Raw genomic sequence first — 13,909 nt, forward strand, 5'->3', positions numbered from 1 at the left:
GGGTTTGAACCACCAGCCTTCTGGTAAGCAGCCAAGTGCCTTAGCCACTATGCTACCAGAGCTCCCAATATGCATACTAGAGGTTGGGAAATTAACCCAACAAACATTCAGGCACCTTCCACCTCAGTGAAATTTCTAGGGGTTCAATGGTGTGGGGCATGTTGAGATATTCCTACTAAAGTGAAGGACAAATTATTGTATCTGGCTTCTCCCACAACTGAAAAGGAGGCACAACGTCTGGTGGGCCTTTTTGGATTTTGGAGGCAACATATCCCTCATTTGGGTGTGCTGCAGCCTATTTATTAAGTGACTTGGAAAGCTGCTAGTTTTGAGTGGGGCCCAGAACGACAGAAGGCTCTGCAACAGGTTCAGGCTGCTGTGCAGGCTGCTCTGCCATTTGGGCCATATGATCTGGCTGATACAATGGTGCCTGAAGTGTCTGTAGTAGATAGAGATGCTGTTTGACACCTTTGGCAGGTCCCTATTGGTGAATCGCAACGCAGACCCTTGGGGTTTTGGAGCAAAGCCCTGCCATCCTCTGCAGAAAACTACTCTGCTTTTGAGAAACAGCTTTTGGCTTGTTACTGGGCTTTAGTAGAGACTGAACGCCTAACCATGGGCCACCAGGTCACCATGAGGCCTGAGCTACCCATCGTGAACTGGGTGTTGTCTGACCCACAGAGTCATAAAGTTGGACGTGCACAGCAGCACTCCATCATTAAATGGAAGTGGTATATCATAGATCAGGCTTGAGCAGGACCTGAAGGCACAAGTAAGTTGCATGAGGAAGTGGCCCAAATGCCTGTGGTCTCCACTCCAGTCACATTACCTTCCCTGTCCCACCCTGCATCTTTGGCCTCATGGGGAGTTCCTTATGATCAGTTGACTGAGGAAGAGAAAACTCGTGCCTGGTTTACAGATGGTTCTACGCGATATGCAGGCACCACTCGAAAGTGGACAGCAATAGCACTGCAGCCCCTTTCTGGGACTTCCTTAAAGGACAGTGGTGAAGAGAAATCCTCCCAGTGGGCAGAACTTCGAGCTGTGCATATGGCTGTTCACTTTGCATGGAATAAGAAATGGCCAGATGTGTGATTGTATGTGCTTTCATGGGCTGTGGCTAATGGCTTAGCTGGATGGTCTGGGTCTTGGAAGGAGCATGATTGGAAGATTGGTGATAAGGATGTATGGGGAAGAGGTATGTGGACAGATCTCTCTGAATGGGTCAAAGGAGTAAAGGTATTTGTGTCTCATGTGAATGCCCACCAAAAGGTGACCTCGGCAGAGGAGGGCTTTGATAATCAGGTGGATAGGATGACACGTTCAGTGGAAACCAGCCGTCCTTTTTCCCCAGCTACTCCTGTCATTGCTCAATGGACTCATGAACAAAGTGGCCACGGTGGCAGGGATGGAGGTTATGCATTGCTCAGCAACATGGACTCCTGCTTACCAAGGCTGATTTGGCTACTGCCACTGTTGAGTGCCCAGTCTGTCAATAGCAGAGACCAACACTGAGTCCGCGATATGGAACCATTCCTCGGGGTGATCACCCTGCAACGTAGTGGCAGGTTGATTACATTGGACCATTTCCATCATGGAAAGGACAGTGTTTTGTTCTTACTGAATAGATACTTATTCTGGATATGGATTCGCCTTCCCTGCACACAATGCTTCTGCTAAAACTACCATCCATGGACTTACAGAATGCCTTATCCACCGTCATGGCATCCCACACAGCATTGCTTCGGATCAAGGGACTCATTTCACAGCACATGAAGTGCAGTAGTGGGCTTATGCTCATGGAATTCACTGGTCTTACCATGTTCCCCACCATCCTGAAGCAGCTGGTTTGATAGCACGATGGAATGGCCTCTTAAAAACACAAATACGGCGCCAGTTAGGTGGCAATACCTTGAAGGGTTGGGGCAATGTTCTTCAGGAGGCTGTATATGCTCTAAACCAGCATCCAATATATGGTTCTGTTTCTCCAATAGCCAGGATTGAGGGGTCCAGGAACCAAAGGGTGGAAACAGGAGTGGTACCACTCACTATTACCCCTAGTGACCCACTCAAAAAATTTTTGCTTCCTGTCCCTGCTTCCCTATGCTCTGCGAGTCTGGAGACCTTAGTCCCAAAGGGAGGTACACTCCCACCTGGAGGCACAATACTGATTGCATTGAACTAGAAACTATGAGTGCCACCTAGCCATTTTGGCTTCCTCATGCCTCTGGATCAACAGACAAAGAAGGGCATTACTGTACTATCTGGTATGATAGATCCTGATTACCAAGGGGAAATTGGATTGGCTTTACATAATGGAGGTAAAGAAGAATATGTCTGGAATAGAGGAGATTCTTTAGGATGTCTCTTAGTACTACCATGCCCTGTGATTAAAGTCAATGGAAAATTACAGCAACCCAATTCTGATATGACTGCTAATGGCCCAGACCCTTCAGGAATGAAGGTTTGGGTCACCCCACCAGGTAAAGAACCACGACCAGCTGAGGTGCTTGCTGAGGGCAAGGGAAATACAGAATGGGTGGTGGAGGAAGTTAGTTCTGAATATCAGCTATGACCATGTGACCAGCTGCAGAAACGAGGACTGTGATTGTTGTTTCTTCATTGTATATGTGCATCAAATATTTTTGTTTCCTTCTATTATGAACTGTGAAATGTAAATAAGGTTAATGCATTTTCGTTGTATGTGTGTTAGCTTATCATGTTAGGCACAGATACAACTCTGTAATTGTCCTTATTTAGAGATTATATATGGTTAAAAGATGTGTACAAATGCCAAGTTGACAAGGGGTGGACTGTGATAGTTGGATAATTGTGGCTGGACCACAATTCTGTGTGGTTTGAGGTGTTGTGTTGTGGTTGTTCCCATGATGGGATCAGATGACTATGTTCTGTGGGCCAATCTGTTGAAAGGGACTTTCCCGAGGGGTGTGGCCTGCTTCCAGTATATCCAAGGACATCCTGGGAAGAGAGACATTCTTCTGTGGATCGGGGTTCTGTTGTGCTGCCTACAGCTGTCTGTGAGTGAACAGTCCACCATTCTGCCTTGAGATCTTGGATTCATCATTCATTGGAGTCAACAGCTGGTGTACTGCCTGCCAGCCTTGAGCTCCTCAGCCCCTGTGGTTACAAGAGCCAGGAAAAGCCTCCAGCTTGACGTTTGATCCAGGAACTTTGGACTTGCCAGTTTCTATAAGTGTGTGAGCCATTTTCCTAAGATAAGTCTCTCTCTCTCTCTAAGCTCTACTGTTTTTTGTTTCTCTAGAGAACCCAGTCTAACACAGTTCTTCATTCAGAATAGCTTTTGACAGTGCTCACAGGCCGTTGGTCCCTCAGGCCTCTTGGGCTGGCCCTGCCTGGCCTCTTTTCCTGCTTGGGCAAGTGTTGGAAAGCTCTGTAGCTCCACTGATAAGTGCCCAGAGGTATCTCACTCCACCAGTAAGCCTCGACCCACAGGTGCTTAGCTGTCTTGCTCCATGGGTCAGCAAGCCTAGCTCATTCAAAGGGGATGGAGGCATCCTTAAAAACCTTCTGCCCAAAGGTTGTCAGCTTTCTTGCTCTATGGGCCAGAAAGCCCACCCTTTCAGGTCTTATTTTCAAGACTTGTTATATTAGAACAGAGTTGTATTTAAAAACCAAAACCAAATTCATTGTCATCAAGTCATTTCTGACTTATAGTGATCCCCATTGGGTTTCTAAGGCTATAAAGTTTTAGGGAAGTAGTCTTCCTTCCACAGAGCAGCTGGTGGGTTTGAACCACTTACCTTCTGATTAGCAGTCTAGTCTCTTATCTACTACACCACCAGAGAGTTGTATTTAGTTAAGATTAACTATGTTCTGCTACTGAGGCAAGTCCCATTTGTGTATTCTTCCCAGGGCCTCATGAATTACAAGGTTTTCCAGTCTAGCTTATGGGAACAGGAACTATTTCTGGCTCTGTGTAGCTTTTGGATACTGTTCTCTCTAATCCTTTGGGGGTGATTCTTTCCTTGGCTTTCGGTAGTTTACTAACACACATACACTGGTCAATATTCTGCTAAATACTTAAGGTCATGGGGAGACCTGCTGAAAATCTCTGAAGTCCTGTCTCTATGCAGCTCTCTCTTCTCCAGTATCCTGTCCTGGAAACTATAGCTCTTCGACCTCCCTGGACTCTTTTTTTAAATTTATTTATTTATTTATTTTGTGTGATTTGAGTGAGAGTTTATAGAGCAAATTCATTTTCCATTCAACAGTTCATGCACATTTTGTTTTATGACACTGATTGCAATCCCCATAATGTAATCACTGTCTTCTCATTTCCTCCCTGTGGTTACCTTTTCCCTGTCTCTTTCTTTCCTATGCATTCCTGCATTCCTGTGCAAATGTTGCCTTTCTGATTCCCATGGTTGATTGTTCCAAGGAGTGTACCTACCTGGTGTAATTGTTCACCTGTAGGCCTGCCTGTCTATTGTTTGGCTAGAAGGCAGGGGAATGAGTTCAATTCCAGGCCCAAAGGATACTAGGGGCTATAGTCTTTTTTTTTTTCAAATGCATTTTATTGAAATATAATTTATGTATAGTGAAATACACAAAACTAAATGACATGGGTCAATGCATTTTTTTTTTTTTTGCAGTGTTCCCTTCCCTCCCCACCCACCCCTGACAACCAACAAAGTTTCCCTCCACATATAAACCTTTTCTTGACCCTTCACAACAATGAACTAATACTATATTTATATTTATAATACTGTATTTGTCCTTCTGTGATTGATTTCACTCAGCATAATGTCCTCCAAGTTCATCCACATTATCCAGTGTTTTTCAGACTCTACATTATTCTTCAGTGCTGCTTAGCATTCCATTATGTATATGTGCCATAGTTTGCACATCCATTCTTCTGCTATAAATCTTAGAGATAAGTCCCTTGCCAGATATGTAATTATTGGCATATATGAATTTGTTGCTGTCATTTTTGTTATGTGCTTTTTCGTGCTGTTGATATCTTTGTTCCATATAATTTTCTATGCTGAACTCATTTTGTTTATGAATTGTGTTATCACTTCCTTCATGGCTATTGTTTTCATATTTGCTGAATATTTATGCTGGTCCTCTTTTTTTATGTGAAGGTTTATAATTTTTCTTTGAGGTTACAACTAGGGGCCATAGTCTTGAGGGTTTCACCAGTCTCTATCAGACCAGTAAGCCTAGTCATTTTTATGATTGAGTTTTGTTCCATATTTTTCTTCCACTTTATCACAGATCTTGTATTATGATCCCTTTCTCAGTGGTTGGGATGGTAGCTGGGCACCACCTAGTTCTTCTGGTCTCAGGGTTGTGTGGGTTGAGGTTCTCATCATCTGTTAGTCCATTGGACTAATTATTTCCATGTGTCTTTGATTTTCTTTTTTAGGTATTTCTTAGATTCCCACTTGAAAGCTTTTGGTACCCCAGTCACTACTGACCAAAGTAGGATGTAGAACAATATTTTTGTGTGGTATGTTATGCCAATTGAGCTTGATGTCCCCCATGGTCATGGTCTTGAGCTCACAGGCCCAGCAACTTATTCCCTCAAGGTATTTGGCTGTGGCTAAGAAGTTCATAACTTTGCCCCCCTGCCCCCCATTAGCTCTATTATATATATGGAGTTTCTTTTTTTTTTTTTTTTTTTAATGATTTGGGTGAAAGTTTACAGAGCAAATTCGTTTTCCATACAGTAGTTCCTATGCATTTTGTTTCATGACATTGACTACAGTTCCCTACAATGTAACAGCTCTCTTTCCACTTCGTCCTTTAGTTACATCTTCCCTATGTCCTTCCCTCCCATGCAGTCCTGCCCCCCAGGCTGTCTTATATATGTTGTTGTTGTTGTTGTGTGCCATTGAGTCAGACCTGACTCATAGCGACCCCTCCTTGGGTTTCCGAGGCAGTATCACTACGGAAGTAGATTGCCCCATCTTCCTTCTTATATAGAGAGATTCTTACAGCACATACGAATATACATATAGAATTATCATCTGCCAAACTTATACATGGTCATGGGTATATTCCCTTTTGCCTACCCATAGCTGATCATTCTGCCTATCTATGTACCCACCCATAGATTAATGTTTGTTATTACTGATAATGCAATATTGTGTATGTAAAAGTGTTTACCTTTCTCATCTGTACCTCTTATGCACCTCTCCACGTCTTCCTTTTCCTTAGTGTTATGTACTGGTCACTTGCTGTTGGTATATTTCCTTTCCCTTCACCCTCCACAAGTAAATCAATACTTGTCTTTTACCTATCTAGCAATTTTCCTTTCTCTCCCCTCCCATCCCTGGTAACCAAGAAAGAAATTTCCTTCCATGTGTAAAACTTTTACCTTGGCTTTTTACAATCATGGATTAATGCAGTATTTCTCCTCTGTGATTGATTTATTTCACTCAGCATAATGTCCTCCAAGTTTATCCACATTATGAGGTGTTTTGTGGATTCTTTGTTATTCTTTAGTGTTGCATAGCATTCTATTGTGTGTATGTACCATAGTGTGGTTATCCATTCATCTGTTGATAGGCACTTTATCTCTTTGGTATTATGAATAGTGCTGCAGTGAACATGGGTGTGCATATATTTATTCCTATCCTGAATCTCACTTCTGTAGGATATATACCTAGTTGTAGAATTGCTAGATCAAATGGTATTTCTGTTTCCTACTTTTTTAGAAAGCATCATATCATTGTCCACAGTGGTTGTATCACTTAATCATCCTACCAGTGGTGTATGAGAGTCCCAGTCCCTCTAAATTCTTGCCAGCATTTGTTGTTTTTTGTCACATTGAACTTTGCTATTATTGCTGGGGTGACTCCCCGGACACTTAACTCCATCTCTTCAAGTCAGGAAGTTGGCCAGGTACTGCTGGGGCTCTCTCTCCTTAAGCCACAGCTGAGAACTCTCTCAAGGCAGTAAGCTGAGGCAATTATAGGGCTTACCTCATTTGGTTTCTCTTTCTCAGGGATTACTGTCTAGTGGTGTCTTTGTTGCCCGATGTCTAGTGTCCTGAAACTCTTATTTCATATATTCTGTGTATTTTTTTGGTTGCGTCAGTAGGGAGGCTATCTGCTCCCTGCTACTCCCTCCATCTTGGTCAGAAGCAGAGTTCCCAGAGGATGTTTTTGAATCATTGAATGAATTTATACATTTCTGTGGGGATACTTGAGACCTCATAAAAATGTACATAATAACGTACATTATAATGTATATAATAATTATAATATACATTATAAACCAGTTGATCATTCACTTTCTGGTGACATGCTGTTGGCATGGCAGATCTCATTACATAGGTGGTTATTCTCCAGCTAGATGGTAAGCTTGCCTGAGGGCAGGCACTGAGGTGGTCTGAGGACGGGCTGTCCTGGGCTCATTTATTTCCCCTGGTCAGTACATGGTATAGAGTCTGACAGCTGGTGTTGTGTTGATGAGAGCTGGAGGGCAGAAGTCATTGCTCCAAAGATTAATAGAGATTGCTAAATGGACGTGCAGGACAGCTTGGCAGTCTTCCCTTGTCTCTCAGCTAGCATTAGTCCGTTAGTCTTGTCTCTTGGATAGCATTTTGCCAGGATGCACCTTGTGGCTCCAAAGTGGGAGGAAAGGCCTCTTCTTTCTCTTGCTGCTGCTCCTGTACTTCTGAGCACATCTTCTCATACTCCTAAAGGCAGTAGCCCGAGGGCAACAGGCAGGCTAGCAGAGTCCAACTGTCAGAGGAGGCCTCAGTAGGAGCTGCTGTGTGGTCTCAACCTGTTCCTCAGACAGTACAGCCCAGCATTCCCAGCGGTACCATGGCAGGGAAGTTAAGCCTATTCTGCACAGCCAGAAGACTTCGCTCCTAGACCTGGTTCTGCTGCTTGTAAGCTGTGTGCCATTGGCATTTTGCTGAACTTCTCTGTGCCTCAACTTGGCCCTCTGTTAATTGAGGATGGCAACCCTTGTCCTGTTCATCTTACACAGCTGTTAAAATATGTGCAAAAGATGTTTTGCCACAGTAGAATCTTCCATAAAGCCATTATTATCCTGGTGGTATATATATATTTGTTTTTACATTGTGATTTGGGTGAAAATTTACAGAGCAAATTCACTTTCCATACAGCAGTTCACATACACTTGGTCTCATGATATTGACTACAATTTACCACAATGCAACAGCTCCCCTCCCACTTCCTCCCCATAGTTACCTCTTCCCTGTGTCCTTCCCTCCATGCACTCCTGCCCCCTGAGCTGTCTCCCTGTGCATAAGCAGCCCTTCTTTCTCCCATGATTGTTCTCTCCAAGGAGTGTATCTACCTCAGGTAAATGTTCACCTCATATGCCTGTCTTTTGCTTGGCTGGAAGCCACAGGCATGGGTTAAATTCCAGACCTGAAGGGCAGCTCTTATGCACCTCTCTGCCATAGTCTCAGTGGTTCCACCAGGCTCTATCAGACCAGCAAACCTGGTCCTCCTGGGGGTATTCTTATCAAACAAAAGAAAATATTAAAATATCTACATCATATTTTCCTAGCTTGATGTCTGTACTGTGGAATATTTTTGGATATAATCTAGATGACAGGTGTAGGTTTTTATCCACTTACTTATTTGGCACTCATTGATCTAGGACCCCTTGTGATCACCTTCTTCATCACCTGGAGAATGGTGGGTGGCTCTTGTCTCTTGGATAACTTAATAGAAAGGATAACTTTTTTTCCTCTGTAGGGGAACATTTCATATTTGAGGAGAACTGTAACCATTTGAGGTTCATTTATTTTGAAGTCAGATATGTTTGTGACCATGCTGGCATGTTTTGTTTACAGAGGAGAGTGGTCACGTGTGGCCTGAGGAGCAGCCTGTTCATTCTCTCGAGGCAGGGGCTATGTACCTGAGTGAGGAGGAGCCCCCGCATGGCCCGATGGGCCAGGAGATGTTAGCTGAAGAGGCTGATGCAGTGCTGGGACTGGACAGTGATGGCGATCACATGGTGATGTTGTCTGTGATTCCTGGGGAAGCTGAGGATAAACTGAGCTCAGAGCCCAGTGATCGTACCTGTGGGGCTGGAGGTGCAGAAGACTCAAGGTGCAGTCTCAGAGAGAGCCTCTTTTCTCTGGATAGTGCTGGAACAAACTTCCCAGATAGAGAGGAGGAGTATTACACAGAGCCAGAAGCGGCAGAGTCTGATCATGCTCCAACAGAGGAGGCCAATAACACTGAAAGTCAGAAATCCCCAAAGGTGAATTGTGAGGAGAGAAATGTGACGGAATTCGAAAATTTTACCTTGAAAATATTAAATATGTCACAGGTAAGCAAATGCATTATTTAGTGCTTCTCTCCTTCTCAGCATGTACTTTTTTTTTTTCTTTTAAAATTTTTATTGTGATTTGGGTGAAAGTTTACAGAGCATATTCATTCTCCATACAGCAGTTCATACATATTTTGTTTCATGACATTGACTGCAGTTCCCCACAGTGTAAGTGCTCTCTTCCCACTTCTTCTCCATAGTTACCTCTTCCCTGTGTCCTTCCCTCCCATGCATTGCTGCCCCCCCCCAGCTCTCTCCCTGTGCAAACACCACCCTTCTGTTCTCCCACAATTGATCCCTTCAAGAAGTGTATCTTCCTGATTTAATGTTCACCACATATGCCTCTCTGTTGTTTGACTGGAAGCCACAGGAGTGAGCTCAGTTCCCGACCTGAAGAGTAATGAAGGGCCATAGTCTCAGGGGTCTCACTAGGCTCAATCAGACCAGCAAACCTGGTCTTTTTTTTTTTTTTTTTTTAATGATTTTGAGTTTTGTTCCACATTGTTCTTCCACTCTGTCCAGAATCTCCTGCACCAATCCCCCTCTGAGTGGTTGACAGTGGTAGCCAGGCACCATCTAGTTCTTTTGGTCTCATGGTCATATAGGCTGAGGTTTGTGTGGTCCACTAGTCTGTTGGACTAATTGTTTCCATGTGTCTTTGATTTTTCTTCATTCTTCTTTGCTCTGGAAGAGGAGAGACCCATTGTTGCATCTAGATGGCTGCTTGCAAGCTCTTAAGACCCCAGTCACTACTCACCAAAGCAGGATGTAGAAGAGTGTTTTTGTGTAGTATGTTATGCCAATTGAGCTTGATGTCCCCTGCGACCATGGTTCTGAACCCACAGCTCCAACTAGTTGCTCCCTCAGGGTAGCTGGCTATGGCCAAGAAGTCACCAAAACTTTGTCCCTTGTCAGCTCTACTATACACCTAGACATTCTTACAGCACATACAAATATGCATGTAGAAACATCATCTGCCATACCTGTACATGTTCATGGGCACACTCCCCTCGCCTAGACATACCTGATCATTCATCCTGTCTACCCATCTATCCACCCGTAGATCAATGCTTGCCATCACAGACAATGCAGTACTGTACATGCAAAAGGGTTCATCTTTGTTTTCTGTACCTCCCATGTACTTCTCTGTCTTCCTTTTCCTCAGTGCCACTGTGTTGATCACTCAACTTTTGGTACATTGCCCTTCCCTTTACCCAAATCAATTCTAGTCTCTACCTATCTAGCAGTGTTCCCTCCTCTCCTCCTATCCCTAGTAACCAACAAAGTTACCGTCCATATATAAACCTTTCATTTACTTTTTACAGTAGTGAACTAATACAGTATTTGTCCTTCTCTGACTGACTTATTTCACTCAGCGTAATGTCCTCAAAGTTCACCCACGTTATTCAGCATATACGTTTATGATTTAATTCTCTGTCAGCTTTCAAACAATCTTTACATACTGTAAGTGGAGTAGCATGTAATGGCTACATCAGTGAAAATTGCCTTCGCTTTCCATGATGTTTATTGGGAAAGGAGGAAAGCAGTTATGCTTTTAAATCCTCATGGACAGAGGTGCTTAGTGTCAGAATAGCAGCATTTTTCTTCTTCAAAATGAAATATTTATTACAGAAGCAACTTTAAGATATTTGAATTACTAAAATTATAATTTAGAGCCCATGGGATATAAAATATACCGATGAAAAGTTTCTGTCTCCTCCAAAAAGTGTGAATTCTATGTTTACTCTGGAGTGAGAGCTGAGACAATTGTTCCAAACCCACTCATGCTTTTCCAGATACCTGGATGAATTGTGGTTCTAAAGGGAGTGCTGGGATGATGGGAAGTTTCTTTAGGATTGTTAAGAAGCCAGAAGAGGAGGATGAATTCCAGGCTGCTAAGAGAAGTAAAAGGTGCTCTCGTAGCGTAGTGTCTAAGGCACTTGACTGCAAACCAGAAGGCTGGCAGTTCAAACACACCAGCCACTCTGTGGAAGGAAGATGGAGCTATCTACTTCCATAAAGATTCACTGCCTCAGAAACCCAAAGGGGGTCACCATGTATAGGAATCGACTCGATGGCAGTGAGTTTGGTTTGGTTTTTGGAAGAAGAGTAAAACTCTAGCTCAGAAAGCTGTGTTTGTTTATTTTAAGTGAAGGTGTAGTATGTTTTGTGCTCATAGCCGCCCTTCAAGTGCTGGATCAATGCTGGCCTCACACCCTCTCCCCAGTGCCTGGTAGACACTATGCCTCAGCTCTGCAGGACTGTTTAACTGGTGTCACCCATAGCGACCTGGTAAGAGCAGTTTGTTGTTGTTGTTATGTGCCGTCGAGTCAGACCCGACTCATAGCGACCCCTCCTTGGGTTTCTGAGGCAGTATCACTACGGAAGTAGATTGCCCCATTCCCTGTCACCACCCTAATTTGACTGTGTAAGAGCAGTTTACACAGTCAAATTAGGGTGGTGGCAGGGAAGATTCACCAATATATTTGGCCAAATATATTGATCCAGCTGCTTAGTACAGACTCCAGTCTGCTGAGATGATAGTTTGAGTCTGAGATCATAGTGCTTCAATAATGCCATTAGATTGAGTTAGACACACCAGTCAAAGGCCAGAGCAGTGGTCTTGTGAGTTGTAATATTTAAATTATTGCATTATGAAAAATAATAAAGTAGCTCTATAGTCATATTAGGAAAGCTTAGAGAGGAAGGATTATAACTTGTCATTTGATAGTACTTTTCTGCTGATTCATGGATTCATGTGGTTCAAAATCCAAAAAGTCCTAAAGTGTTTACAGTAGTACAGTCTCCCTCCTCTCCCTGTCCTCACCCACCAGTTCCTCTCCCTGGAGGCTATAGTAGTATTCCTGGGTATCCTGGAAAAATGTGAACATATGTTTATTACCAACTTTAACATCTGTTTCTTTCATCACAGGACCTTATGGATTTTTTAAACCCAAATGGTAGTGACTGCACGCTGGTCCTGTTTTATACTCCATGGTGCCGATTTTCTGCCAGTTTGGCCCCTCATTTTAATTCTTTGCCCCGGGCATTTCCAGCTCTTCATTTTCTGGCATTGGATGCATCTCAGCATAGCAGGTATCTTCCCTTAATGGAGTTTACATCTCATCTGTTTGGATGGTAGTTGTGTGGAGGTCAGAACTAGTTAAGTTAGAAGCAGGGGTGGTGGGTGTGAGCTTCAAACCTGGACTGAAGGAGAGGAGAGGCAAGGGCAAGTGAGGGTGGTCAAACTCCTGAGGGAAAATGTCATTTTCTGGAGGCCTTTGAAAGAAAGCGGACTATTCTCTGCATGTTGTTGTTGTTGTTGTTGTTATGTGCCGTCGAGTCGGCCCCGACTCATAGCGACCCCTCCTTGGGTTTTCGAGGCAGTATCACTACGGAAGTAGGATTGCCCAACCTTCCTTCCGAGGAGTGGCTGGTGGGTTTGAACCGCCAGCCGTCTGGTTAGCAGGCAAGTGACTTAGCCACTATGCTACCAGAGCTTTAAAGGTAGCGCTGCCTGATTGCTAGGGAGACAACAGAGGCCTTTCTTAGCACAATTAGTGTCACACATCCAACATTCCTTTGTGACTTAACCTGCAATTTAGGTCCCAAGTTAGTACCCCTGGCATCCCATCTTCCTTCCATTCCCTGTTCTATGTCTACTTAGGATTTCTTTTTTTCTCTTCTCTTTCTTTTTCTTTCCTTCTTGTCCCCTTTTCCTTGTTTCTTTCCTCTTGCTTACATTTATTTTTGTACGCATTTCCCATAGCGGACACTGAAATTAATTTAATGAATTAATTTAGCCCTACAAAAAATGACATTTTACCCTTGTCTTATATTTCTTTTGTATTCAGTGAGCTGTTGTCTTTTTTTAAGTGTCAGTAAAATAGATTACAGAGAGCTTTGCTCAGATGTTACAGATTTCACCTGGCAAGAGCTGTGATGGGTCCTGGGCTACCAGCTGTGTGTTTCCTTCCTCCTCTGATTGAGGAATGCTCCTTAGCAGGTCACAAGGAAGTTGTGTGTGAATAAACTTGAAATGTCTGGAAGATGGTCAAATTGGTGGTAAAACATTTTGAAAATAAGAAGTTGCAGTTGAGTAAAAGTTTATTCATACTTCACTGATTTTTAGTGTAGGAGATGTTAATGCCAAAATTTACCTCAAACTATTTATGAAGAAATAAATTGCCTGACAAATTCATAATTCTCACAAGGGCTTCAGGGAAATGTCTAAGCTGGCTGTGGGAATAGACTGATTGGAAGGACAGTTGAGGTCAGATGTCCAGCTTTGCCTGGGCCCCCCATTGTTTCTGAGCCAGCTGACTCCTACATCTGCTTGGTTCTCTCTGGAGTCTTTGGTACAGTATCCAGCACTGCTCCTCTTGCCCCTACTGGATTTTTTGATCTGCCCTGTTCCTTCTTTCCTTCATCTCCATATATTTTTCTTAGTGCCTGGTATACCAAAAACCAAACTCAGTGCCATCGAGTCATTTTTTCCGACTCATAATGATTGCTCCTTGGGTTTCCAAGGTGGTATCTCTATGGAAATAGATTGCCCAACCTTCCTTTCAAGGAGTGGCTGGTGGGTTTGAACCCCCAG

The 13,909-nt window shown here is 43.4% G+C and overlaps 1 protein-coding gene across 1 annotated transcript in view; it reads left to right on the forward strand.

The window, feature by feature from the left end:
• The window catches only part of TXNDC15 (thioredoxin domain containing 15), a 53,097-nt gene that overhangs the window by 34,859 nt on the left and 4,329 nt on the right, over positions 1-13,909 (forward strand). Inside the window, exons 3-4 of the mRNA XM_007943772.2 lie at positions 8,828-9,309; positions 12,242-12,405. Of these exons, the coding sequence (XP_007941963.1) occupies positions 8,828-9,309; positions 12,242-12,405 (646 nt within the window). The remainder of the gene's footprint in view (positions 1-8,827; positions 9,310-12,241; positions 12,406-13,909) is intronic.

Source organism: Orycteropus afer, unplaced genomic scaffold, assembly GCF_000298275.1.
Source record: "Orycteropus afer afer isolate SDZICR_OR568_19922 unplaced genomic scaffold, OryAfe1.0 scaffold00112, whole genome shotgun sequence".
Classification (NCBI taxonomy): Eukaryota; Metazoa; Chordata; class Mammalia; order Tubulidentata; family Orycteropodidae; genus Orycteropus; species Orycteropus afer.